At 37.9% G+C, this 27,927-nt stretch overlaps 1 protein-coding gene and 1 pseudogene across 1 annotated transcript in view; both read left to right on the forward strand.

Moving 5' to 3' along the window:
- Window positions 1–27,927, forward strand: part of EFTUD2 (elongation factor Tu GTP binding domain containing 2) — a 53,537-nt gene that overhangs the window by 4,884 nt on the left and 20,726 nt on the right. The window contains exons 3-9 of the mRNA XM_077164126.1: window positions 11,679–11,844; window positions 12,498–12,576; window positions 14,392–14,467; window positions 14,929–14,994; window positions 15,750–15,785; window positions 18,890–18,980; window positions 27,719–27,801. Coding sequence (XP_077020241.1) covers window positions 11,679–11,844; window positions 12,498–12,576; window positions 14,392–14,467; window positions 14,929–14,994; window positions 15,750–15,785; window positions 18,890–18,980; window positions 27,719–27,801 — 597 coding nt within the window. The remainder of the gene's footprint in view (window positions 1–11,678; window positions 11,845–12,497; window positions 12,577–14,391; window positions 14,468–14,928; window positions 14,995–15,749; window positions 15,786–18,889; window positions 18,981–27,718; window positions 27,802–27,927) is intronic.
- On the forward strand, window positions 6,377–6,978 carry LOC143685607 (ras-related protein Rab-10 pseudogene; annotated as a pseudogene).

Here is a 27,927-nt window from a genome sequence, read left to right on the forward strand (position 1 = left end):
TTTTTTTTCTTTTATAATTTTTTTATTTTTATTTTTTAAATACCAAAAAACACCAAACAAACGCAAGCATTCCTATTTTGATCATTTTGTTCTACGTATATAATAAGTAATTCATAATATCATCACATAGTTGCATATTCATCCTCATGATCATTTCTTGGAACATTTGCATCTACTCAGAAAAAGAAATAAAACGAAAACAGGAAAAAAATTTATAATACCATACCCCTTACCTCTCCCTTTCATTGATCACTAGCATTTCAAGCTAAATTTATTTTAGCATTTGTTCCCCCTATTATTTATTTTTATTCCATGTGTTCTACTCATCTGTTGACAAGGTAGATAAAAGGAGCATCAGACACAAGGTTTTCACAATCTCATAGTCACATTGTGAAAGCTATATCATTATACAATCATCTTCAAGAAGCATGGCTACTGGAACACAGCTCTGCATTTTCAGACAGTTCCCTCCAGCCTCTCCATTACATCTTGAATAACAAAGTAATATGTACTTAATGCATAAGAATAACTTCCAGGATAACCTCTCGACTCTGTTTGGAATCTCTCAGCCATTGACGCTTTGTCTCATTTCCCTCTTCCCCCTTTTGGTTTAGAAGGTTTTCTCAATCCCTTGATGGTGAGTCTCAGCTCATTCTAGGGTTTTTCTCAATCCCTTGATGCTGAGTCTCAGCTCATTCTAAGATTTCTGTCCCATGTTGCCAGGAAGGTCCACATCCGTGGGAATCATATCTCACATGGACAGGGGGAGGGTGATGAGTTTGCTTGTTGTGTTGACTGGAGAGAGAGGCCACATCTGAGCAACAAAAGAGGTTCTCTTGGGGGTGACTCTTAGGCCTAATTTTAAGTAGGCTTGACCTATCCTTTGTGGGGTTAAATTTCATATGAACAAACCCCAAGACTTGGGGCTCAGCCTATAGCTTTGGTTGTCCACACTGCTTGTGAGAATATCAAGATGAATGAGGCAACTCTTGACTCTATTTTCAAAAATGAAGATAAAGTGCTGCTTTTCAGAAACTACAAACTAGTAAGCATGATAAGCCTCCATGGTAAAATTATAGGATCACTTGATTGAGACATAGGCCATGCTGTGGCCATGATGTATTTTAATTTGACCAAGGCATTTGAAGAGTCTTTTGCTGATATTTTTTTATAAATCAATTTCTTTACTTTTTAAAAAATATTATTGTAAAAAGTTAATTTTGGCTGTACAAATAATTCATGAAAATATTCTCATTGAAAAAACATAGATAGAATAGTTATTCTACTATACTCTCCTTCCCAAAGTAACTGTTGTAATTCACGATGTCCTTTTGGAAAGAACATGGGTTCGCCTCTGATTTAACAATGGGACCCAAAAAGTATTGATTAATGGGTTACCGCTTAATCAACAAGCGCAGGTATCTGTGCTTGGTCTTATGCTTTTCAACCTTTTTATCAGTGGCTTGGGTGAAGATAAAGAAGGGATGTTTTGAAATGGACAGCACAATACTACCCAATTGTAATGCAATTATGTTAAAACACTGAATGAAGCTGCATGTGAGGTATAGGTTTTTTGTTTTTGTTTTTTTTTCTTTCTATTATTGTTTTAATTCTTATTCTGTTGTCTTTTTATTTCTTTTTCTAAATCGATGCAAATGTACTAAGAAATGATGAATATGCAACTATGTGATGTTATTAAGAATTACTGATTGTACATGTAGATTGGAATGATTTCTAATTGTTTTGTTAATTCTTTTTTTAATTAACAAAAAAAAATAGTGTCAAAAAAAAAAAAAGGGATGTTTTTAAATTTGCATATGACATAAGGCTAATATTGGATGATGGAATCTGAATTCAGGTGATCCTAACAGATATGCCTGCCAGGCTAAATAAAGTCCAAGAATTTATTCACTGAGTAAGTATTTATAGAACACAAGCTATGTGCGAGGAGTCCTCATGCAGAGAGCCAAAGCTCTGTCCCTAAAGGAACATCCTGCTTGCAGGGAGACATGGAGAACTATACAGATATTTATGATATGAAGCAGGGAAGGATAAGAGCTACTGAAGTGATATTAACTTAGTGCCATAGTAATAACTTGTAAGGAGGGGATCATTCCTGGCTGGGATGACCAGGAAAGCCATCAGAAGGAGTGACATATGAATTCGAAATGAAGAACGGGTAGTTGATGTGTGCATATTTGTTTTCTCTTTGGTTTATGCTTCTCAGAATTATTGGTTGTGTAAGGTTCCTCTTTTGTTTGATTGATTTACTCTTTTTATCTCGCTCCCATAATCTGCTGCCATAATAGTAATCATTCTAATGTATATGTTTCTTCTTATTTGTTTGACTAGCAAAATGTGTCTATCTTGTGTGCATGTATTTTTAGCTTAAGTGGTGGTGTGTTATCTGCGTTACTCTGCCTTTCACTTTTTGTCATCAGCATTGTGGTTTTAGGGTCCATCCCTGTTGCCGTATATGTGTCTAGTCGGTGGCGTCTAACTGCTGCTCAGTTCTCCCTAGTGAGCATCACTCTCTTAGCGATGGTCATATACGTTATCTCCCACCAGCCTTCCCTCACCACAAATAACACCACAGTGAACACTCTGTGTCCCTTTACGCGCCATGTAAAAATTTCTTTGGAATGTATTGCTAGGAGCAGAATTGCTGGTCACAGAATCATAGGATTGTATGTATTTTTACTTAATTTGCATATGCTTAGTTTGACTATTTGCTGCTGGATTACTCTTCAGAATGGCTGTACCAGTCTGTGCTTCTTCCAATAGCATGAGTCTTCCTCCAGCCTCTTAGTAAGATTCTTAGGTTTGTTTTTTCGTTTGTTTGGAGTTTTTTGATGTTTATAACAGTAGAGAGATACATGGAATGTTGACAGTGGAGACAAAGAAGAAAGGACATCCCAGAGAGAAGGAGTGCAGTGAGCTTGTTCCTAGTGGTCATGTGTCCAGGGATCATGGTTTCTCCAGATTGCCTAAAGCAGTCCCTGGAGGAGAGCTCTGGGAGTGACGCAGAGGAGGAAGGGCCAGATCTTAGAAGGCCTTGACTGGGGAACTGGGAATAAAGGGTGGCACCATCAAAGCAAAACCCTAGTACTCCAACCCTTATACTTCTTCTCTGTCTACATGCACTCCCGTGGGGATCTCATCCAGTCTTTTACATACCTGCATGTCTTGTGAATGAGTGCCATGTTATTGGAAATATTCAGTAGGGACAGGAATATGTAGAAAGAATCTATTCATTTAGCAGTGCCTGCTATTTGGCAGATGCCATGCCAGATGCTAAGAACACGTGAATAGCACACACTTCTTGCCCTTAAAGAACTCCTCTTGGAGACTCAGAGAGAGCAGAGAATGCTGCAGCACCATGAAGCAGAGAGTCCACTAGCCAGTGACCTTTGGAGATGAAGAAGGAGAGCGCCTCCCGGGGAGCTTCATGAAACTGGAAGCCGGGAGAGAAAGCTAGCAGATGACGCCATACTCACCATGTGCCCTTTCAGCTAAGAGAGAAGCCCTGAGATTCAGAGAGAGCAACACTATGAAGCAGAGTCCACCAGCCAGCAACCTTTGAAGAAGGAAAACACCTCCTGGGGAGCTTCATGAAACTGGAAGCCAGGAGAGAAAGCTAGCAGATGATGCCATATTTGCCATGTGCCCTTTCAGCTGAGAGAGAAGCCCTGACTGTGTTTACCACGTGCCTTCTCACTTGAGAGAGAAACCCTGAACTTCACTGGCCTTCTTAAACCAAGGTTTCTTTCCCTGGGGGCCTTTGATTGGACACTCCTATAGACTTGCTTTGATTGGGACATTTTCTCAGCCTTAGAACTATAAACTAACAACTCATTAAATTCCCCCTTTTAAAAAGCCATTCCATTTCTGGCAGCTAGCAAACTAGAACAGATTTTGGTACCGGAGGGGGGGTGCTGCTGCTACAGTTCACAAATACCAAACATGTTGGAAGAGCTTTTTAAATGGATAAAGGGAAGAATCCGGAGAAGTTGTGAGAAGCTGAATAGAGAAGGCCTTGAATGTTTTGAAGAGACTGTTGGTAGAAATGTAGACTCTGAAGATATCTCTGATGAGGCCTTAGACAGAGATGAGGCCCATGTTATTAGAGACTGGAAGGAAGGCGACCCTTGTTTTAAAATGGCAGATAATCTGGCAAAATTGACTAGTGGCTTTGGCTGGAAGGCAGATTGTAAAAGCCATGAACTTGGATATTTAGCAGAGGAGATCTCCAAATTAAATGTCGAAAGTGCAGCCTGGTTTCTCCTTGCAGCTTATAGTGAAATGTGACAGGAAAGAGATAAGCTGAAAACTGAACTCTTGGGTACAAAGAAACCAGAAATTGAAGTTCTGGAAAATTCTGGGCCTCCAGGAAGGGAGACCCCAGAGTATAGTGCCCTGTGTGTGGATTTAAACAAATGTGGAACCAACCAGCCATTTCAGAGAAAGTCAGGATCGAACATGGAGTTATCCAGGAAGGATTTGTGGAAACTCCTTATGTCTGATGGGCATGATCCAACATTACTGCATAGAAAGCCAACGAGAGTGCTGTGGGACCTGTATAAACAGAGCCACTGCCAGTCTGGACTGAGGGTTTCAGAGAAGGGACACATTAGAGGAAAAATAGCTTCAGAGGCAAAACCATGGAGGCTGAGGTCTGAAGTCAAGAAGCCTTTGGCTAGGAGAGTGGACCCACCCAAGCCCATGGAGAGGGTGAGTTTGCCCCAAAGGCAGAGGATGGGCCTTCCACCTCTTTGCAGTGGAAGAGTCATGCCGCCTCAGGCCTTGGAGAGAGTGAGGCACGTTCCTTGGGGTTTGGGGAGAACCTGGCTGCTACCACATGGAGGGGTTGAATGTATGCCCCGGAGATGGCAGAGAGCCTGGGTGCAGCCCAGATGCTTGGAGAGGGTGGAGTTGAGAAAAAGGTGGTCTCCCTAATGTCCCCCAAGGTTGTATTCAGAGAGAGGCAGGCCTCTGTGTAGGCCCTTGGAAAGGGTGGGACTGCTGCTTTCAGAAGCCCGAGGATAAATGACTCTCAGACTTCAAAATCTAATGAACTTTGCCCTGCAGGTTTTTGAAACTGTATGGGTCTGGTGATCCCTATGTTCCTTCCTCCCTATGGAAATGTGTATATGTATCCTTTGAATGTTCCTCCTTTGTATTTTGGCAGCAAATAACTTGTTATGAGTTTTCAAAGGTCCAGAGCAAATAGAGAGAATTTTGCCCTAGGGCAGACCATGCCTGTAACTGACGTGATGAGATTTTATACTGTCTCTAATTTTGTACTTCATATGTATTGCTACTGAAATGTTTAAGGTTTCTAATGTTGTTATGGAATGAATGTATTTTATATATGGGAAAAACATGTTTTTTAGGGACCAGAGGGTGGAATGTGCTGGTTTGAAAGGAAGCATGCCCCCTAAGAAAAGCCATGTTTTAATATAAATCTCATTTCATAAAGATAGAATAATCCCTATTCAATACTTTATGTTTGAAACTGTAATCAGATCATCTCCCTGGATGATGTGATTTGGTCAAGAGTGGTTGTTAAACTAGATTAGGGGATGACATGTCTCCACCCATTTGGGTGGGACTTGATTGGTTTATTGGAGTCCTATAAAAGAGGAAATATTTTGGACAATGAGAGATTCGGAGAGAGCAGAGAATGCTGCAGCACCATGAAGCAGAGAGTCCACAAGCCAGCGACCTTTGGAGATGAAGAAGGAAAACGCCTCCTGGGAAGCTTCATGAAATAGGAAGCCAGGAGAGAAAGCTAGCAGATGATGCCATATTTGCCATGTGACCTTCCAGCCAAGAGAGAAGTCCTGACTGTGTTTGCCATGTGCTGTCTCACTTGAGAGAGAAACCCTGAACTTCATTGGCCTTCTTGAACCAAGGTATCTTTCCCTGGATGCCTTTGATTGGACATTTCTATAGACTTGTTTTAATTGGGAAATTTTCTCGGCCTTAGAACTGTAAACTAGCAACTCATTAAATTACCCCTTTTAAAAGCCATTCTGTTTCTGGTATATTGCATTCTGGCAGCTAGCAAACTAGAACAATTTACAACTTAATAACTTCAGCTTCTAGAAATAAAATAACATTGTTATTTAAAAGCTAAAACACTACCATTTTCTCTGAATACGAGCCATAATTTAAATTCATGACTTCTGTATTATTCATGCAACCTAATTTAATATGAAGTGTTTCTGATGTTCGATGTTTATGAAGAGTATGTTTTGAGGGTATACTGAGCTTTATAATAAAAAGATACTAAAAGAAAAAAAAAAAGAGAGAGAGAAGCCCTGACTGTGTTTGCCATGTGCGTTTTCACTTGAGGGAGAGACCCTGAACTTCATTGGCCTTCTTGAACCAAGGAATAAACTTTAAGATCAAAACAGTTGAATTACAAGGAAAGATGATCAAGCTACAGATATGGGATACGGCAGACCAGGAGCGATTCCACACCATCACAACCTCCTGCTACAGAGGAGCTATGGGTATCATGCTAGTATATGACATCACAAATGGTAAAAGTTTTGAAAACATCAGTAAATGGCTTAGAAACATAGATGAGCATGCCAATGAAGATGTGGAAAGAATGTTACTAGGAAACAAGTGTGATATGGATGATAAAAGAGTTGTACCTAAAGGAAAAGGAGAACAGATTGCAAGGGAGCATGGTATTAGATTTTTTGAGACTAGTGCAAAAGCATATATAAACATCGAGAAGGCATTCCTCACATTAGCTGAAGATATCCTTCGAAAGATCCCGGTAAAAGAGCCCAACAGTGAAAATGTAGATATTGGCAGTAGAGGAGGCGTGACAGGCTGGAAGAGCAAATGTTGCTGAGCGTCCTCCTGTTCCATCAATTGCCATCCACCACCTGATTTTTTCTTCTTGCTGCAAAATAAACCACTCTGTCCATTTTTAATCCTAAAAAAAAAAAAAGAACTCATCTTAACAGAGTCCCTAAAGTACGAGAAATTATAGAACAGTACCCAGAAAAGGGCTTGACACTAGGTAGGTTGTTCTTATGAAATATTTATTGAATGAATGACTTACAACTGGACCATGTGGCTTCTTGTCCCACTCCAGAATGTGTTGTGTATTCTTGTTTGCTACCTGTGTGATTCCCCTTTGAAGCATTTCTGCCTCATTATATGGCAATACATATCAGAGCCTTGAAGTCTGTATACTTTTTGGCCCAGCATCTTTTCTTCTGGGAATTTATCCCGAAGAGCTAATCAATGATGTTGACAAAGCTGTATGTACAAATAAAGGTTTTATTGCAGGGACGTGACATTTGTAGTGCTAGAAATTAGAAACAATCTCTATGTTAGGAAATAGGAGATTCGTTAAATAAGTTTGGTATGTGGTAGACCACTTGGTCACCAAAAAGAATAGGGTAAAATTTTACCTCAATTAAGAAAAAATATATATAGGGTATAAATATATGTATGGTTGATTTTCTTTTTCCACTTGCCTATTTTCTAGTTATCCATGAATTAGGAGAAAGCAGGTTACAAAGCCATTTTTTTAAAAAAACTGTTCTATGCATCTTGATGAAAACTCTAAAGGTGAGGGCTTGTTCCCAGTTTTTATATATTTTCTGTCCTTCGGAGTTGTTGTTTTTCCCATAAAAAAGTGCTGTGATACATCATTTCTTTTCTCTAATCTTGATACACTTGTGCCTGGTGGCTCACGTTTAGATCTACGTTTCATGTTTATTTTGTGCTATGATACAAGGAATGGATCCAATCTTATCTTTTTCATAGAGCTATTTAGTTAATCCAGCATAACTTATTTAAAAGTCACCTTTTGCTCACTGACTTGAGAAGCTGACTTTATCTCATTATAAATTTTCATAAGTGATCCGGTTTGGGGATAGTGCTGTGATGAACATTTGTGCACAAGTTTTGATGTGGATATATATTTTCATGTCTCTTGGGATATGCCTAAGAGTTGAATTCTAGGTCATACAGAAATTCTGTGTTTAATTATTGAGGAACCACCAAATAATTTTCCCACAGTGGCTGCACCATTTACTTTCCCACCAGCAATGTCCTAAGATTTGTTCTTTTGTTTTACTTTGATTATAGCCATTCTAATGAATGAAAAGTGTTATCTTACTGTGGTTGTGATTTGCACTTCCCTAATGGCTAATGATGTTGAACATCTTTTCATGTGCTTGTTGGTCATTTGTATATCTTCACTGAAGAAATATCTATTCAAGACTTCGGCCCATTTTTAAATTGGGTTCTTTGTTTATTATTATTTTTTAAACATAACAACATACAAACACAAACATTCTTACCATATGATCATTCCATTCTTGGTATATAATCAGTAACTCACAATGTTATCACATAGTTGTATATTTATCACCATGGTAATTTCTTAGAATGTTTGCATCAGTTCAGAAAAAGAAATAAAAATGAAAAAGAAAAAAACTAATACATACCATATCTCTTACCCCTCCTTTCATTGATTGCTAGTATTTCCATCTACCCAATATAATTTAGCCTTTGTTTCCCCTATTTTTTTCTATATCCCTTATCACGCCCTTTCATTGATCACTAGCATTTCAATCTAATGAATTTATTTTAACATTTGTTCCCCCTATTACTTATTTATTTTTAATCCATATGTTTTACTCATCTCTCCATACCATAGATAAAAGGAGCATCAGATACAAGGTTTCCACAATCACACAGTCGCATTGTGAAAGCTGTATCATTCTATAATCATCTTCAAGAAACATGGCTAGTGAAACACGGTTCTACATTTTCAGGCACTTCCCTCTAGCCTCTCCGGTATACCTTAACTAAAAAGGTGATATCTATATAATGCATAAGAATAACCTCCAGGATGACCTCTTAACTCTGAAACCTCTCAGCCATTGACACTTTATTTTGTCTCATTTCTCTCTTCCCCCTTTTGGTCGAGAAGGTTTTCTCATTTCGTTGATGCTGAGTCTCAGCTCATTCTAGGATTTCTATCCCATGTTGCCAAGAAGGTTTACACCCCTGGGAGTCATGTCCCACATAGAGAGGGAGAGGGCAGTGAGTTTGCTTGTCGTGTTAGCTGAGAGAGAGAGGCCACATCTGAGTAACAAAAGAGGTTCTCTGGGGGTGACTCTTAGGCCTAATTTTAAGTAGGCTTAGCCTATCCTTTGTGGGGATAAGTTTCGTATGAACAAACCCCAAGATTGAGGGCTTGGCCTATTGCTGTGGTTGTCCCCACTGCTTGTGAGAATACCAGGAATTCTCCACATGGGGAAGTTGAATTTTCCCCTTTCTCGCCATTCCCCCAAGGGAATGCAGATACTTTTTTATTTACTGTTCAAATCACTCTGGAATTTATCAGGACATCACTCTAGATGAACCTACAAAATCTCATGCCCTAGTCAAGGTTCCATGTACTTATGGCATTCAATTAAACCATCCACATAAGTTATATTAGGAAATGCACTAGTCAAATTATAAATTTTGTACCAAATAAACATTTTTTTGCTTTAGTCTTACACATAAGTTAAAGTTTTAAATATGAGCTACCATCTGTTTTCAGTACCCTGCAGTATTGACATTCTTTGTTCTTCCTCATGCAAAAACGTTTTTTAATTTGCACATTTAGTCACTATCATTGTACACTCTAGGCATTCCTAGATTATACCATTGCAGTCTTTATCGTATATCTTTCCTTCTGATTTCATTTGTGCCCCCAGCCCTCCTCCCTCTATCATTCTCACATTCAGCTTTATTCAGTGTACTAACATTGTTGTATTACAGTTAGGTCATATTGTGCTATTCTGTTTCTGAATTTTTACAATCAGTCCTGTTGCATAATCTGTATACCTTCAGCTCCAATTACCCAATATCTACTCTATTTCTGTCTCCTGATGGTTTCTGTTCTTAGCTGAAATTCTCTACATTAATTCACTAATGTTAGTTCATATCAGTGAGACCATACATTATTTGTCCTATTGTTTCTGGCTAATCTCACTGAGCATATGTCCTCAAGGTCCATCCATGTTGTTACATGCTTCATAACTTTATTCTGTCTTGCAGCTGTATAATATTCCATTGTATGTGTATACCACAGCTTGTTTAGCTACTCATCTGTTGGTGGACATCTGGGCTGTTTCCATCTCTTGGGAATTGTAAATAATGCTGCTGTAAACATTGGTGTGCAAATGTCCATTTGTGTCCCTGCCCTCATGTGCTCTGAGTAGATACTTAGCAATGTTATTGCTGGGTCATATAGCAATTCTATACTTAGCTTCCTGAGTAACCGCCAAACTGCCTTCCATAGCAGTTCCATTTGACATTCCCACCAACAGTGGATAAGTATGCCTCTTTCTCCACATCCTCTCCAGCACTTGTTTCCTGTTTTATTGATAATGGCCATTCTGCTGGGTGTGAGATGATATCTCATTGTGGTTTTGATTTTCATTTTCCTAATCACCAGGGAAGTTGAGCATCTTTTCATGTGCCTTTTGGCCCTTTCTATTTCCTCTTCTGAGAAGTGTGTTATGTCTTATGCCCGTTTTGTAATTGGGTTGTTTGTTTTTTTGTTGTTGAGTTGAACAATCACTTTATATATTCTGGATACTAGGCCTTTATCTGTTATATTGTTTCCAAATATTGTCTCCCATTGTGTAGGCTGCCTTTTTACTTTTTTGACAAAGTTCTTTGCTGCACAAAAGTATTTAATTTTGAGGAGTTCCCATTTACTTATTTCTTTCGTCAATGCTCGTGCTTTGGGTATAAAATCTAGTAAACTGCCTCCTATTGTAAGATTTATAAGATATTTTCCTACATTTTCTTCTAAAAGTTTGATGGTCTTAGATCTAATGTTTAGGTCTTTGATCCATTTTGAGTTAATTTTTGTTTAATTTTTTTATTGAAAAATCTTCATATGTACTTTCTATTCATGGTGCACAATTAATGGCTCAGTGTTATCACATAGTTGTGTATTCATCACCATGATCATTTTTTAGAACATTTGCATCACTACAGAAAAAAAAAAAACTCATACATCCCATACACCTTACCCCTTCCTCTTATTGGCAACTAGTGTTTCCATCTACCCAATTTATTTTACTCTTTTCCTCCCCTATTATTTATTTATTTTTATCCATTTTTTTTTTTACTCATCTATCCATACCCTGGTTACAAAGAGCATCAGACACAAGGTCTTCACAATCACACAGTCACATTGTAAACGTTACGCCTTTATACAGTCGTCTTCAAGAACTAGGCTGCTGGAACACAGCTCAGCAATTTCAGGTACTTCCCTCTAGCCACTCGAATACACCATAAACTAAAAAGGATATCTATATAATGTATAAGAATAACCTCCAGAATAACCTCTCGAATCTGTTTGAAATCTCTCAGCCATTGAAACTTTGTCTCATTTCTCTCTTCCCCCATTTTGGTCAAGAAGACTTTCTCAATCTCTTGATGTGATGGCCCACATTTAGGAAGAGGCTAGTTTGAATCAAGAGAATGGTTTATAATCATGGCGTAAGAATGAAGGATCATGCAGGAGAAGAAGCTGTCAGGCATGTGAAGTCAGTGCTCTTATATAACTGTGGTTGGTAGTCATTGAGCAGGAAAACTGCCTCTTAAAGCCTCCTGCCCTCACTTGCTTTCAGATGGATGACGATGATGATGATGATGACATAGGAGATCATGATGATGATCACCCTGGCATGGAGGTGGTGTTGCATGAGGACAAAAAGTACTATCCAACAGCTGAGGAAGTATATGGTCCTGAGGTGGAGACCATAGTTCAGGAGGAGGACACCCAGCCTCTCACAGGTAAGTCAGAAGGCACTGGGGTATAACGAAGGTAGAATCAAAACTGGAAACTTCACTTCAAGGCCACCAACTATCTTGAAAGTTCTTTAAATAAATTCATGATTTTTTCTTTACTACATTCAGGTACTATTTCTGGACAGAGATTTGGTTAACCCTGTTTTAATACGCAGCAAAACTTTTAGCTTATTTCTAAGTAAATAAGAGTTATTTCTTTAGCATCCCTTTATGTGCTGGAGGATCTTACTACATTTTTCCTGTGATCTGGTGTGTCCTACCACATAGTGCCAAGCTTTTAAGCTAATCCTCACAGTACTGATTTTCCACCTTTTTAATAATCTTCTGGATAATTATTATTGATCTTCTAGAAAGTAGTTCCACTGTATAAATGCAAGGTGAGATTTTGAACTGACATGTATCCATTCTTTCTCCTTCCCACCCACCCACAAATGAAGTCCAAACTCCTCAGTTCACAATTCAAAATTCTTCACTCTCTTGCCAGAATTCATTGTCAGAATGTGCTCAGCCTGTGTTTGCTGAGAAGAAAATAAGTTGTCATGTATCATACATTCCAAAAGCTCTGTCTAGTGGAATAAAGCTATATATTTTTATGTTTTATGTCTACCTGTACTTCAACCACATTTTTTTTTTCCTAGAACCCATTATTAAGCCAGTGAAAACCAAAAAATTCACCCTGATGGAGCAGACATTACCTGTCACAGTGTATGAAATGGAGTAAGTTATAAGGTCTCTCAACCTGTCTGCAGAAATAATGTGGGTTTGTGTTTTCATAGAGATAGGAGGTAGTTTGTGGGTGATGTAGATAGTGGATTGTTTGAACAAAAATCTCTCCCTACAATCTGCCATATTTTCTTTCGGCTTATATGGCTACTGGGATATTTAGGCTCAATCTTGATTTTTCTCTTGGTTCTCATTCAGATCTTAGCTATTTTCTCTTTTTCCAAACCTTTAAATTGGTATTGTAAGCCAGCCTTTCAGACACAACTGGATATTGTAATTATCAGTGTCGGGGCCAACAGAGTATCTTTTGACTTGGTGAAACTGGTGAACACTATGAACTTTTTATTTTGATATAAATATCTGCCAGGAGGTAGACATATGCGTAGAATCACTTAGGCTTTTCATACTGCAAACTGTTGGTGGAAACATTTTCACTAATGAAATGCACTTGTAAAGACCTCCTGTATTGAAGTGCTTATGACTCATTATTAGATAATGAAATTTTTAGACATGCTCACATCTAAAAAAAAAAATAGGGCCCCTTCTGAAATAGTCAGCTCATCTGTCATCATTCAGATATTTTTGAAACAACTTTTCACTTGTCTTCAGGTCTTGCTTCATATTCCTTCGTGTTCTCAATGGTGAGATTTTAAAAATCTCCTATCTTTGAGAGTTGTTTTAATTTGCTAAAGCTGCCAGAATGCAATATACCTGAAATGGTTGATTTTTATAAAGCAGATTTGTTAGGTTTTAAGTTTACAGTTATAAGGTCATAAAAATGTCCAAACTAAGGCATCCATAAAAAAATATCTGAAGAACAGGCCAGTGGCATTTGGGGTTTCTGTGTCACACAGAAGGACGACACATGGTGATGTCTGCTGGCTTTCTCTCCTGGCTTCTGGTTTCAGACAGCTTCCCTGGGAGTGTTTTTTTTTTCCCCCTGTATGTCAAATGTCTATCAGCTCTGAAGCTTTTTCCAAAATGGTTCCTTCTTAAAGGCCTCCAGTAAGCAGATTAAGACCTACCTTGAATGGGCAGAGACATCTCTCAGGAAACCACCTAATCAAAAGATCCCACCCAAACAATAAATCTGCTCCTACAAGATTGGATTAGGATTAGAAGAGCTTGGCTTTTCTGGTGTACATAACAGTTTCAAACCAACACAAGAGTGGACTTGATTTTTAAAAGAACTGAAGTCATCTGAATGCTACTTGCCATATATATGTAAGACAGTCCTGACTTTGATCAAGATGGAAGTCCTTTGTCTCAACATCACTAATAAGATAGGGTTTCCCGAATGTCTTGTGAACTACTACCTCTGTTTCAAAAGAGAAGCTCCCAAAGTGGTTTTAAGCCCCCCTGGCATCAATGGAATGTGTATAGCATTTAGCCTCAAGATTTAAAAAGGGACTGTATTCATGTAGATGTGGTTTTGTTTTGTTTTTGTTTTTCTTCTCACTTTTTTTTTACATGGGCAGGCACCAGGAATTGAACCTGGGTCTCTGGCAAGGCACGCGAGAACTCAGCCTGTTGAGTCACCTTGGCTCATTCTCTTGTCACTTCTTTTGATCTCATTATTGTACTGTCAGAATTCCCAATATGTTTCATACCCCGAGTGTGTCATTTCATAGATAAGTCTTTCCGTTCCTAAAGCCAGAACTATGTCTTTGTGAAAATCCCTATCTGCTTTTGAACAGTTCTCTAGTTGGTATGAAAGTTATTCCAGGCCAAAATACCTAAAACACCTTTAGGTGTGGGGCACCACTCCATTTGAAAATTTTTGCCCAAATCCCTGTTCTCTCCTTTTAGTTTCTTGGCAGATCTGATGGACAACTCGGAGCTTATCAGAAATGTGACCCTTTGTGGACATCTTCACCATGGGAAGGTGAGAGACCTTTTGACTGCTTGGAACAGGATTCTTCTTTGTTCTAGCTCATTTTTTTCAGCCTCAGAGTCAAAAAGTTGAGGTTTGAGGTCATAAAGCTGGGCCTCCTGACTCCCAGGCTCCATGCTTATTGTGAAATTGCTTTGTAAAAGTCTAGTTTCTCCTGAGTAATAACTGGAGCTGGATTCTAAGTAATTTGCATGCCCGAACCTTGTGTCTACATCTGTATGGAAAAGAGGAAATTGAACCTTACTCTGATTTGTATAAGTTTTTATTTCCTGAGGGATGCTTCTCCAAGAAAGATTTCATCTTTCTTTTGAAAATAATCCTGTGGCTTCAGTACTAATCCTTTGCTGTCCCATAATCCTCTTTGCCCTCCTTATCCCTAAATTGTATGGTGTATTGAGAGCAGTAGATTTTCTTTTGGAATTGGCAGGTCTTAACCTTCTCTTCCCTTTCAGACATGTTTTGTAGATTGTTTAATAGAGCAGACTCATCCGGAAATCAGAAAACGTTATGACCAAGATGTAAGTAGAACTGCTGTAGAAGGTTTAGGATGAACCATTCAGAATATACAAGTGTGTCTCTTTCCTTCCCCTTCCTTCCCCCCTCCTACTGTCTTTATAAGTAATGATGTCTACAAAGTGCTGCTTTATAATTGTAATCTCTGTTAATAGCCTTTAATTTCACCTTTCTTGGAAGCATAGAGAATACAACCTCTGTGATATTTTTGGATAATCTGTTCTACTCTTGGGATCCCTCCTCTGTTCTGATATAGCCTGACTTTTATAGTCTCTTCTTTCCTGTCATTGTATTAATAGCTGCTCTATAAATATGATACAATTGAATGTTGTTGTTTTCATGATAAATTTAAATGCTTCTGAATGAGGCTAAGTGGCTACAAGTCTCAGTGCCATAAGTGTTGAGTCTCTGCCAGATTGATGCTTAGACATGCGGGAGTTCCATGAAAGCTGGTCTGGTCTTCCCTACCCAATTGAAGAACTCAGTACATTTGATATAATTTAGCTTTCCAGCCATACCTAGTCTTCAGTGATCCATCCCCTTCTCCCTCCTGCCCTGACCAATCTCCCCTCAACACACACATCCAGGAGCAATTTTCAGCTGAGAGGACACTGGTCTCATTGTCTGGAATTGCTGTTTTCAGTCTGTTCTCCTGAGGCAGAACCCCTTGAGTTGGGAGGTGGTGAGTAAAAGTGATTGATGGCTTGTATGTGGGTGAGAATTATGAATTCAGTTGGTAATGACAGTTAATTTTTTTCAGCTTTGTTACACTGACATCCTCTTCACTGAGCAGGAGGTAAGTATGCCTTGAGGAAATCAGATTGTTGCCCACACCAGACCCAACCTGTAATAGTTTTGTAGGGAACATAAGGGAATCTTTACTGTAGAACTTTGGTCTAAACCCCACCCCACACCCTATACCTGTTTATCTCCCCTGCTTCTCCCAATAATCCCATGATTTATAACTTGAAGAAAGCCAGGTAGACTAATTATTGTGTAAGTAGGGACCCACCTGATCTTGACTGGATATAATTTGGCCTAATAAGGGCACATTCTAAGAGGTGATAACTACATTTATGTTCTATGTTGCAGCTCAAATTGATTTAAAAAATGGTATCATCCTTAATACCTATAAGATGATTCCGTACATATGATGATTTCTTCCTAGGAGAAGGGTCTTTTTAAAAATTTATGTGTCATTGTGCTTCTCTTTCTGTATCAAGTGAATATTATGGCTCTGTCTTCCCATTCTGTCTGGTTGTTCTTTCTGTCTTTCCATTTGGGTCTTCATCCTTCCCCTCTGATCCCTTCTCTTTCCCCTTCTCCCTTATTTCTGTCTGATTTTCCTAAATGACCACATGAAAAGCTCAAGTACATAAGAAGATTAAGATACAAGAATTTGAAAACCTGCTAACTTTTCAATGAATGTTAGCTATTGCTGTTTTTTTGAAAATATATTTATATATTTGTTCAACTAAAGGTTTTTTTATTTAATCATTTTACTTTAAACTGCAAATTTTATTGAGATATACATACACCATATAGTCTATCCATAGTTTACAATATCTCACAGTGTCATCACCTAGTGTAATTATCACAATCAATTTTAGAATATTTTCATTATTCCAAAAAGAAAGAATAACAAACAGACATAGAGCAACCAAAATGCCTTATACCCGTTATTCCCCCCATTATTGACCTTTAGTCTTGGTGAGGTACATTTGATAAAAAAAATTAAGATATTACTTTTAACTATATTCTGTAGTTTGCAGTAGGTACTTTCCCCCCATATACCACTCTCATTAACTCTCATTAACTCTTTGTACAAGTGCCATGCACCTGTGTTAGTTCATGAAAGCGCTTATTTATATTTGTAATGTTAATCATGAACATCATCCACCACAAGGTTCACTGTGTTATACAATCCCATATTTTAAGCTCTAGCTTTCCTTGTGGTGACATGCCTGACTCTAAATCACATTCATCTACAATTCAGAATTGTTAATCATAATCCCAATAATAAGAGACTTTCACCTCTGTTTCCAAACATTTAAGTTCAACGTTGTTATAAACTCTGTACATATTAGGCAACCAGTTCCCATTCTTTAGTATCGTTCTATATCTTGGTAGTATGTATTCTAAGTTTTATGACCATACATTTACATATTATAATTCGTTCATGTTAATGAAACTGTACAGTTTTTGTGTCTGACATATTTCACTCAGCATGTCTTCAAGTTTTATCCATGTTGTCACAGGCTTCAAGATTTAATTCCTTCTTACTGCTGTGTACTATTCCATCATATCTGTATACCACTTTTATTATCAAATCATCGGTTGATGGACACCCAGTTTCCATCTTCTCGCAATTGTGATTATTGCCACAATGAACATTGGTGTACAAATGTCTGTTTGTGTCACTCCCTTGAAATTTTCTGGGTATAAACTAAGTACCAGAATTGCCAGGTTGTAGGGCAACTCATTATTTAGTTTCCTGAGGAAATGCCAAACCATCTTCCACAGCAGCTGTACCATTTACATTACCACCAGAAGTGAATAAGTGTTCCTATTTCTCCACGTCCTCTCCAACACTTGTGCTTTCCTATTTCTTAATGGTGGCCATTACAATAGGTGTGAGATGATATCGCATTGTGATTTTGATCCGCATTTCTGTTATAGTTAGTGAGATGAAACACACTTCACATGTGTTTTAGCCATTTGTTATTTCCTCTTTGGAAAAATGTGTATGTCTTTTGCCCATTTTTATTTTTATTTTATTTATTTGTTTATTTATTATTATTATTTTTTAACATGGGCAGGCACCGGGAATCGAACCTGGGTCCTCGGGCATGGCAGGCAAGCACTCTTACCTGCTGAGCCACCGTGGCCTGCCCCCATTTTTATTTTTTATTTTTTGTTAATTTTTTTTTTAATTTAAGAAAACACACAATACACTTAGAACCACAACAGTGGGTATCTTAGCTTAACCATAGGCATATTTAAAATAAAGTATGCATATAATCAGTGTAAAGCCTGTGTGCAGTAAGTTTCATAAACCAATTTAAAATTAAGGCAACGAGAAAAAAATCTACATATTCAAATAGCAAGGTTCTTAAATTCTAAGTATTAAGTACCAATTTAGATACCATTTGCTCAGGTGTCAAAACTGTGAATGTTCTCAGAATATCAACTAGAAAGTTCTTACAAATATCTGCATTGTTATAGTAGTGACCTATGTTACTAAATATTTTCCTGATTTCAGGAAAATAGGAAGATACTAATATTTTTACAATTAACATATGGAACTCTTATCCACCTAGAATGGATATTTAAGTTAGCTTATTTTTAGGCATGTTAAAAAAAATCTAAGTAATTATCATTAAACCGGTTTGTACGATGTTTCATAAACCAATTTAAAATTAAAGCAAGGAAGGGAAAGAATCTATAATTACAGGTATTCAACTAAAGTCTCTTTAAATACTTATTTCCTGTTATAGCATTTATAATACTTCTGTTAAAAAAAAACTAAAATGCCCCGAATGTTTCTTTTTACTTATATGATATGTAGTTATTACTTTTGTTTCCAATGTGTGAATTGGCTCAGTAGAAGGGAGGATAAGATTCCAGGACTCTGGATTCTCTGTTAAGGTTTGATACTACTTTGCTGTCTTGTTCATTTTTATTTTTATGTTTTTGCATTTGAATCAAACAAAAAAAAGTCCTCTTTAATACCGTGATATTTCATCTTCAGGGTCATGTTGTATAGAGACCTAATAAAAGTGACACCTGCTACAAGGAGAGACGTCAGTGTAATTTACCATTAACTGGCAAACCTAAGAGCAGACAGAGCCCCTCTTGCATGGGAGGAAATCTTGACTCCTCTGTCTTTGTGACTTTCAGAGAGGGGTTGGCATCAAAAGCACTCCTGTGACAGTGGTCTTGCCAGATACCAAAGGAAAATCATATCTCTTCAATATCATGGACACGCCAGGTAGGGCATGACCTTTTACCATCAGAACTTGTCCTCTGTTTTTTGTGCCCCCACTTTCCAGAGCAGAACAGAGCAGATCTTTGTTTTTGCATTCCTTCTACCTTCGCTGAAATGATTTTCTGTTCAAACTATCTCCTGTGCTTTTGACTAGTTAATTAGTAAACAGCAGGCTGTCATTCCTCTCTTTACTATACTCTAGAACATTTAAATTTAGGGAATTTGGTTCACAGATTCATTTCCACTTGTCTTGGATTCTGTGCCAGACCTTAGTGGGGGAAAGTGAATCAGATGTGATCCCTGATCTCAGGTACTCTGAATCTCCTGAGGGAGACTTGGGGGCTGCACACCAACCACAAGGTGACCATACAGGTTAGTGTGTGAGCAGCACTCCTTGCCCTATGATTACGCCTTCTCTGTGTAAAGAACCAAGTCAGGGCAGAGCTTTAAATAGGAAATCTGGGGTTGGCGCAGATGTGCCTTTTTCACCCCCCTCAGGTGCCCAGTGCACCCACACCTCTTGAATTCCATTCTTCCTGCACCACCTGGGTGAGAACAATTTTCCATGCTCCAGGCCTTCCTTTGTCCTGTCTCCTTCCTCCAGAATTGCTGTGTGTACCACAAAACTCTGCGGACTGCTAATTTAGACTAAGCTGGTGTGTGAGACAGTGTGAACGTGCTATGCCTTCTTAGGTAAAACATTCCCCTTGTTTTATACATGAGGGCCTCCCATATAAAAGCTTTAATCCAAAGATGTGACTCTAATGGTAGAATTTAAAAAAAAAACATTTTATTTGAAATTTATAGGACAATTGCAAAGAAAAATACAAAACTCATGCAGAGAACTTCAATGTACCTTCCACCTAGATAGCCAGATCCACCAACTTTTAACATTTTGCACGTTTGCCGTATCATTGTATCTGTCTGTCCATGCATCCATCCATCCTTCTGTCAGCATATCAGTTTATCTTTTTTAAACATGTGAGAGTAAGCAGTATATGTCATGCTCCTTGACTACTTAATAATACTTCCATGTATATGTCTAAGAACAAGGATACTCGTTTATGTAACCACCTTTCATACAGTTATCAAGTTCAAGAAATTTAACACTGATTATAAACTTGTAGTGTGTATTCCAATCTCATGGTAGCCTCTTTTTTCTTTTCCTTTATTAAAAGGCTGTGGGTTTACAGAATAATCATACATAAAATACAGGATTCCCATATACCACCCTACCACCAATACCTTGCATTGGTGTGGAACATTTATTACAATCGATGATAACACATTTTTATAATTGTACCAAAATTAAAGTCCATGGTTTAACTTAGGGCTCACTGTTTATGTAGTGTAGTTCCATGGATTTTTTTTTTTTTACTTTTATTCTCTTACCATATATACAATCTAACATTTCTCCTGTTAATCATATTCAGATATATATTTCAGTGCTGTATATTGCAGTCACAGTGTTGTGCTACCACTGCTACCACCACCTATTACCAAAACATTTCCATCATTCTAAATGGGAACCCTGTACATTGTAAGCCTTTGCTTCCCATTCTCTATTCACTACCACTACTCCTGCCCATCCCTCCTCCCCAACTCCTGATAACCTATAGTCTAGATTGTGACTATGAGTTTGATTATTCTAATTGTTTCAAATCAGTGAAATCATACAATATTTGTCCTTTTGTGTTGGTTTATTTCAATAAACGTGATGCCTTCAAGCGTCATCCGTGTTGTCACCTGCATCAGGATTTCGTTCCTTTTCACAGCTGAATAATGTGTTCCATTGTATGTATAGATGACATTATTTATCCATTCACTGGTTGATGGACACTTGAATTGCTTCCATCTTTTGGCAATTGTGAATAATGCTAAAATGCACATATATTTGTTCAAGCCTCTGCTTTCAATTCTTTTGGCTAAATATCTAGTAGTGGGATTACCAGGCATATGGTAGTTCTATAATTAGCTTTCTGAGGATCCACGAGACTGTCTTCCATATTGGCTGCATCATTTTACGTTGCCACCAGCAATGAATGGGTGTTCATATTTCTCCACATCCTCTCTAATACTTGTTATTCTCGTTTTTTTAGTAGCAGTCATTCTAATGGGTGTAAAATGGTACGTGTTATGGTTTTGATTTGCATTTCTCTGGTGGCTAATGATGTTGAGCATCTTTTCATGTGCTTTCTGGCCATTTGTAATGTTTGGAGAGATGTCCTTTAGAGTCATTTGCCCTTTTTGTTTTCTTTTAATATTTGTATTGTTAACAACAAACAGACATACATTCTTGACATACAAACATTTTTGACATGGTTGCAGTCATTGGCTCACAATATTATCATATAGTTGTGTATTCATCACCATGATCATTTTTTTGAACATTTGCATCTCTCCAGCAAAAGAAATAAAAATGAAAAAAAAACCTCATACATGCCATATCCCTTACCCCTCCTTCTCATTGACCACTAGTATTTCAGTCTACTCAATTTATTTTAACCTTTGTTCCCTCTATTATTTGTTTATTTCTTATCATATTTTTTTACTCATTGTCCATACCGTAGCGAAAAGGAGCATCAGACACAAGGTTTTCACAATCACACAATCACATTGCAAAAGCTGTATCATACAATCATCTTCAAGAAACATGGCTACTGGAACACAGCTTTACAATTTCAGGTACTTCCCTCTAGCCACTCTAATATACCATAAACTATAAAAGGGATATCTATATAATACATAAGAATAACCTCCAGAATAACTTCTTGACTCCATTTGAAATCTCTCAGCCATTGACACTTTATTTAGTCTCATTTCTGTCTTCCCCCTTTTGGTCAAGAAGTTTTTCTCAATCCCTTGATGCCGAATCCCAGCTCATCCTAGGATTTCTATCTCATGTTGCAGGGAGGTTTACACCCCTGGGAGTCATGTCCCACATAGAGGGGGGTAGGGTAGTAAGTTTGCTTGCCGTTTCAGCTGAGAGAGGCCACATCTGAGCAACAAAAGAGGTTCTCTGGGGGTGCTTCTTATGCCTAATTTTAAGTAGGCTTGGCCTATCCTTTGCAGGGATAAGTGTCATAGGGGCAAACCCCAAGATTGGGGGCTTGGCCTATTGATTTGGTTGTCTCCATTCTTTGCGAGAATATCAGGAATTCTCCAAATGGGGAAGTTGAATTTTTTCCCCCTTTTTCACCATTCCCCCAAGGGGACTCTCCAAGTACTTCTTTATTCACCGTTCAAATCACTCTGGGACTTATCCAAGCATCACACTAACCTGGACAAATAAACAAAATCTCATACCCTATTCGTGGTTCCATGTACTTATAATGTTCAGTTAAAATGTCCATATAAGTTAAATAAGGAAATGCACCAATCAAAATATAAATTTTGCACCAAATAAACATTTCTTGCTTTAGTCTCACACAGAAGTTGAAGTTTTAAAATATGAATGACCATCTATTTTCAGTACCCTGCAATATCGACATTACTTTGTTCTTCCTCATACAAAAATATTTTTTAATTTGTACATTTAGTCACCATCATTGTACACTCTAGGCATTCCTAAATTATACCATCTCAGTCTTTTATTATCTATCTTTCCTCCTGGTTTCATATGTGCCCCCAGCCCTTCCCCCTCTATCATTCTCACATTCAACTTCATTCAGTGTACTAACATTATTGTATTACAGTTAGGTCATATTGTGCTATCAAATTCCTAAAAGAAAACACAGGGAAACATTGGAAGCATCTTCAGGACCCTCTGTTAGGCAATGGTTTCTTTGACTTTAGTTAGTATATCAGGAATTTGATAGTTCTAGCTCCTATATTTAGGTCTTTGTTCCATTTTGAGTTGATTTTTGTATATGGTGTGAAGTTAGGGTCTTCATTTTTGCAAATGGAGATCCACATTTACCAGCACCATTTGTTGAAGAGACTGTTCTTTTCCAATTGAGTATCTTTGCCACCTTATCAAAAATCAGGTGGCCAAGGGTGCATGAGTAGTTCAGTGGTAGAACACTTGGTAGACAGGCCTCATATGGAAGACCTGGGTTCAATTCCTGGCCCATGCGCACCCCCCAAAAATTTTATTTTAAAAATCAGTTGGCCATAATGTGGGACATGATTCCCAGGAATGAGCCTGGCCCTGGCATTGTGGTATTGAGAATGCCTTCTTGACCAGAAAGGGGAAAGAAAATGTAACAAAATAAGGTTTCAGTGACTAAGAGGTTTCAAATAGAGTCAAGAGATCGTTCTGGAGGTTACTCTTATGTAAGCTTCAGCCAGATATTATAAATTGCCACGGTATGCCAAGCTCCAAGCAATAGTATTCCTGAAAACCCTAAGGAAAACACAGGGCTCTTTCTAAGACTCTAAGTTTTAACATAGTAAGTTTGTTTTTCAGAAACTTAAAACCTTCACATTGTTCCTATGCAGATAAGTTCTGAAACTTAGATCTCGCCTAAAACAACAACCAGGTGCGTTCCATTATTCATAATGTTGAGACCCCCTTTCAACATGAAGTTAGAATGGTCATTGCCCAAATATCCCTCAAGATTGAGAGAATGATCAAGTGAGAGGGAGGGGTTGTAACAGGAAGTTAGGATTTAACAAGTGATTATGACTACTGACTCATTATATAGATATTTCTTTTTAGTTTCTAATGTGTTAGAAAACCAGAAGGAATTACCTGACATGTGGAAATGTAATCCATACTTTACTTTGAAATTTGCTCTGTAACTACGTGGGTTTTTTTTTAAGTACAACACATCAATTAGTTGCAGAACAGATTTCAGAGTTTGGAATGGGTTACACTTCCACAATTTTAGGTTTTCTTTCTAGCTGCTTTAAGGTACTGAAGGCTAAAAGAAATATCAGTTTCATGATTCAGCACTCATTCTCATTTGTTAAACCCTACCTTCTCTGTATAACTCCACCATTACCTTTGATCTTTCTCCCACTTTTTAGGGGTATTTGGGCTATTCCCATTCTAACTTTTCCATTTTGGAAAGGGCTGTTGATAATATGGGTTAGGGGATGGATGGAACTAGTTGATGTTCTGGAAGGGCTTGCCCCTCTGCATTTCAGGACTTATCTGGTCCAGGGACCCACATGGAAGTTGTAGGTTTTAGAGTGTTACCCTAGTGCATGGAGCCTTTGTACAATCTTATATAATGCCCTGGGTATTCTCTAGGATTGGCAGGATTGGTTTTAGCAAATTATGATAGGTAGTAATGTCTAACTGAAGCATGCATGACAGTAACCTTCACTGTAACCTCTCAACTCCATTTGAACTCTCTCAGCAACTGATACTTATCTGTTACACTTGTTTTCCCCCTTTTGGTCAGGATGGCATTGTTGATGCCATAGTGCCAGGGTCATCTCCCATGCCACCAGGGAGACTTTCATCCCTGAATGTCATGTCCCATATAGTGGGGAGGGCAAATGATTTCACTTGCAGAGCTGAGCTTAGAGAGATGCCACCTCTGAACAACAAAAGAGGTCCTCTGGACTCTTAGGTATACCTATAGGTAGGCTAAGCTTCTCCACCACATACATAATCTTCACAAGAGCAAGCCTCAAGATCTTGCAAGGGCTTAGCCTAATGATTTGGGTGTTCCTGATGTTTGGCACAGTATCTGGGGTTTCCCAGTGGTAAAATTTGATAGTTCCATAATTTTTCTCCCTTCCCTCAAGGGAGTTTGCTAATACTTTTTTATTATCTGCTTAGTATACTCTTGGATGTAACCAGGCATTACATTAAGCTATACAGGATTAAAGGGTCTCATTCTTATTCTGGGCTCCCTGTGTTTGTATTGTTTAAATGATCTATCCAGACAAGTTGAGTTAGATTATGTGCTACAAAAAACCTAGGTTCTGGACACAATAAAACTTTTTTCCTTTGGTCTCAAAGAGTAGGTCAAGTTTTAAAATAGAGGCAATGTCTTCCTTACCCCTGTATTCTGTATTACCTTAATCCTGACTCAATTGGCTTCATTCTTTTCTCTAAATAACAGGTTATGCATATATAAGATAGCCCCTCAAAATCCAGAAATAATTATTACCATTCCAGGCTAAATGTGACTGCTATAAGAGCTTACAATCTAGGCCCCAATTTTCTTATAAGTATTTTCTAAATGAAATCATACAGTGTTTGCTCTTTTGTTTCTGGCTTATTTTGCCTCACCAATTGTCCCACAGATTCATTCACATTGTTGCATGCCTCACTACTTAGTCCTTTTTGTAGCAGCACTGTGTTCGATTATATGCTTACATTATCGTTCACTAATTTACTTCTCAGTCAGTGCATCTTTCAGCCACCTCTATCTACTGGTCTTTGTGTTTAATATCCAAAGTCAACAGTCCATCAACACTCTCAATTTTAGATAATTTCATTGTTCCAAAGAGAATGATAGCCAATAAACACATCCTCACCAAATAGAAAATCCAAACCTCCCCCTAACTCTTGGCCCTCCCTCCATTATGTACCCCTGGTGTTGCTACGGTACTATTGATGTTTTCTTGTTCAAGATAGCCCATAATGTGCAATGGCAGTTTTCCCCCTACACCCTGAAATTATACACTCTATGTACAAGATTCATACCTCTGTAGTAGTTCTTGTGAGAACTTATTTATATTTTTAATGTTAATTGATGGGACACATGAGTCTATACACCCCTTTCAATCATGTTCACCTCCAATATGGTAGTATTGCTTAGAGACCCATTAATGAACCACCTTTACTTCTGTCTGTTCCCTTACAATTAAGTTTAACCTCGCTAGCAAACTATTCACCATTTTCAAGTTTCTGTGTATCTCTAAGTCCCCTATATTCTGTATTATAAATCTCTGATTTTACCTTTACCATGTCTATAATTACTTGTTAAACTGTACTTTGAAATTTATCACTTTTCTTTATATGTGTGTGTAATATTTCACAATAAAAAATGTTTAAAAAAAAAAAGTCAGTTGGCCATAAATGTGAGTGGTTGATTTCTAAGCTCTCAGTTCTCTTCCATTGGTCTATATGTCTGACTTTGTGGCAGTACCATGCTGTTTTGATTCTTGTGCCTTTGTTACAAGTTTTAAGATGAGAAAGTGTGAATCTTCTAATTTCATTTTTCTTTTTCAAGATAACTTTAGCTATTCAGGGCCCCTTACCCTTCCATATAAATTTTTTTTTTAATTTTTAAATGTTTTTTAAAATATGACAAGAAAGAAACACAGACATTCTTAAAATATGATCATTCCGTTCTACATATATAGTCAGTAATTCACAATATCATCACATAGTTGCATATTCATCATCATGATCATTTCTTGGAACGTTTGCATCAATTCAGAAAAAGAAATAAAAAGACAACAGAAAAAAATTCATGCATACCATACCCCTTACCCCTCCCTGCATTTCAATCTATTCAATTTATTTTAACATTTGTTCCCCCTATTATTTATTTTTATTCCATATGTTTTACTCATCTGTTGATAAGGTAGATAAAAAGGAGCATCAGACACAAGGTTTTCACAATCACACAGTTACATTGTAGAAGCTATATCATTATACAATCATCTTCAATAAACATGGCTACTGGAACACAACTCTACATTTTCAGGCAGTTCCCTCCTGCCTCTCCATTACATCTTGACTAACAAGGTGATATCCTGAATAACCTCCAGGATAACCTCTCGACTCTGTTTGGAATCTCTCAGCCATTGACACTTTGGTGGAGAAGGTTTTCTCAATCCCTTGATGCTGAGTCTCAGCTCATTCTAAGATTTCTGTCCCACATTGCCAGGAAGGTCCACATCCCTGGGAGTCATGTCCCATGTGGACATGGGGAGGGTGGTGAGTTTGCTTGTGTTGGCTGGAGAGAGAGAGGCCACATTTGAGCAACAAAAGAGGTTCTCTTAGGGGTGACCCTTAGGCCTAATTTTAAGTAGGCTTGACCTATCCTTTGTGGGGTTAAGTTTCATATGAACAAACCCCAAGACTGGGGGCTCAGCCTATAGCTTTGGTTGTCGGCACTGCTTCTGAGAATATCAAGCATTCAACTTGGGGAAGTTGAATTTTCCCCCTTTCTCATCATTCCCCAAAGGGGACTTTGCAAATACTTTTTTATTCAGTGTTCAAATCCGGGATTTACCAGGGCATCACTCTGGACAAATCAACAAAATCTCATTCCCTTCTCAAGGTTCCAAGAACTTATGGTGTTCAGTTAAGCTGCCTACGTAAGTTATATTAGGAGATGCACTAGTCAAAATATAAATTTTGTACCAAATTAACATTTTTTTGCTTCAGTCTCACACATAAGTTAAAATTTTAAAATATTAATTACTATCAGTTTTCGACACCATCCATATAAATTTGATGATCGACTTCCATTTCTACAAAGAAGGTTGTTGGAGCTTTGATTGGAACTGTATTAAATCTGTAAATTACTTTGGGTAGTATTGACATCTTAATGGTATTTAGTCTATCAGTCTATGAGTATGGAATATCCTTCCATTTATTTAGGTCTTCTTTTCTTTCTTTAGTAATGTTTTGTAGTTGTCTATGTAAATTTTGTTTGTTTTAGTTGCTCTTATCATGGTAGAATTTTATACACTACAGTGAACTGTGAGGAGGAGGGAAGAGGATATATGGACATGGGCATTCACAAGCTTTGCAGTGCTCTCAGATTACCCTACAAGTTAATTATGCCTTATCCTGACACTACACAATGGTATTTGCTTTTTAGGACATGTGAATTTTTCTGACGAGGTCACAGCTGGGTTGCGCATCTCAGATGGAGTAGTCCTTTTCATCGATGCTGCTGAGGGGGTGAGTCAGACTCTGAACTCTTAGAGCCCTTTCCCCTATTGTATTTGCCCCCCCACAATACCCAGAGTACCAAGTGAGCTTGGAGCCAGAGAACATGAGTCTGTGGGAGTAATGGTCAGACTTACT

This window comes from Tamandua tetradactyla, chromosome 6, assembly GCF_023851605.1.
Source record: "Tamandua tetradactyla isolate mTamTet1 chromosome 6, mTamTet1.pri, whole genome shotgun sequence".
NCBI classification, from domain to species: domain Eukaryota; kingdom Metazoa; phylum Chordata; class Mammalia; order Pilosa; family Myrmecophagidae; genus Tamandua; species Tamandua tetradactyla.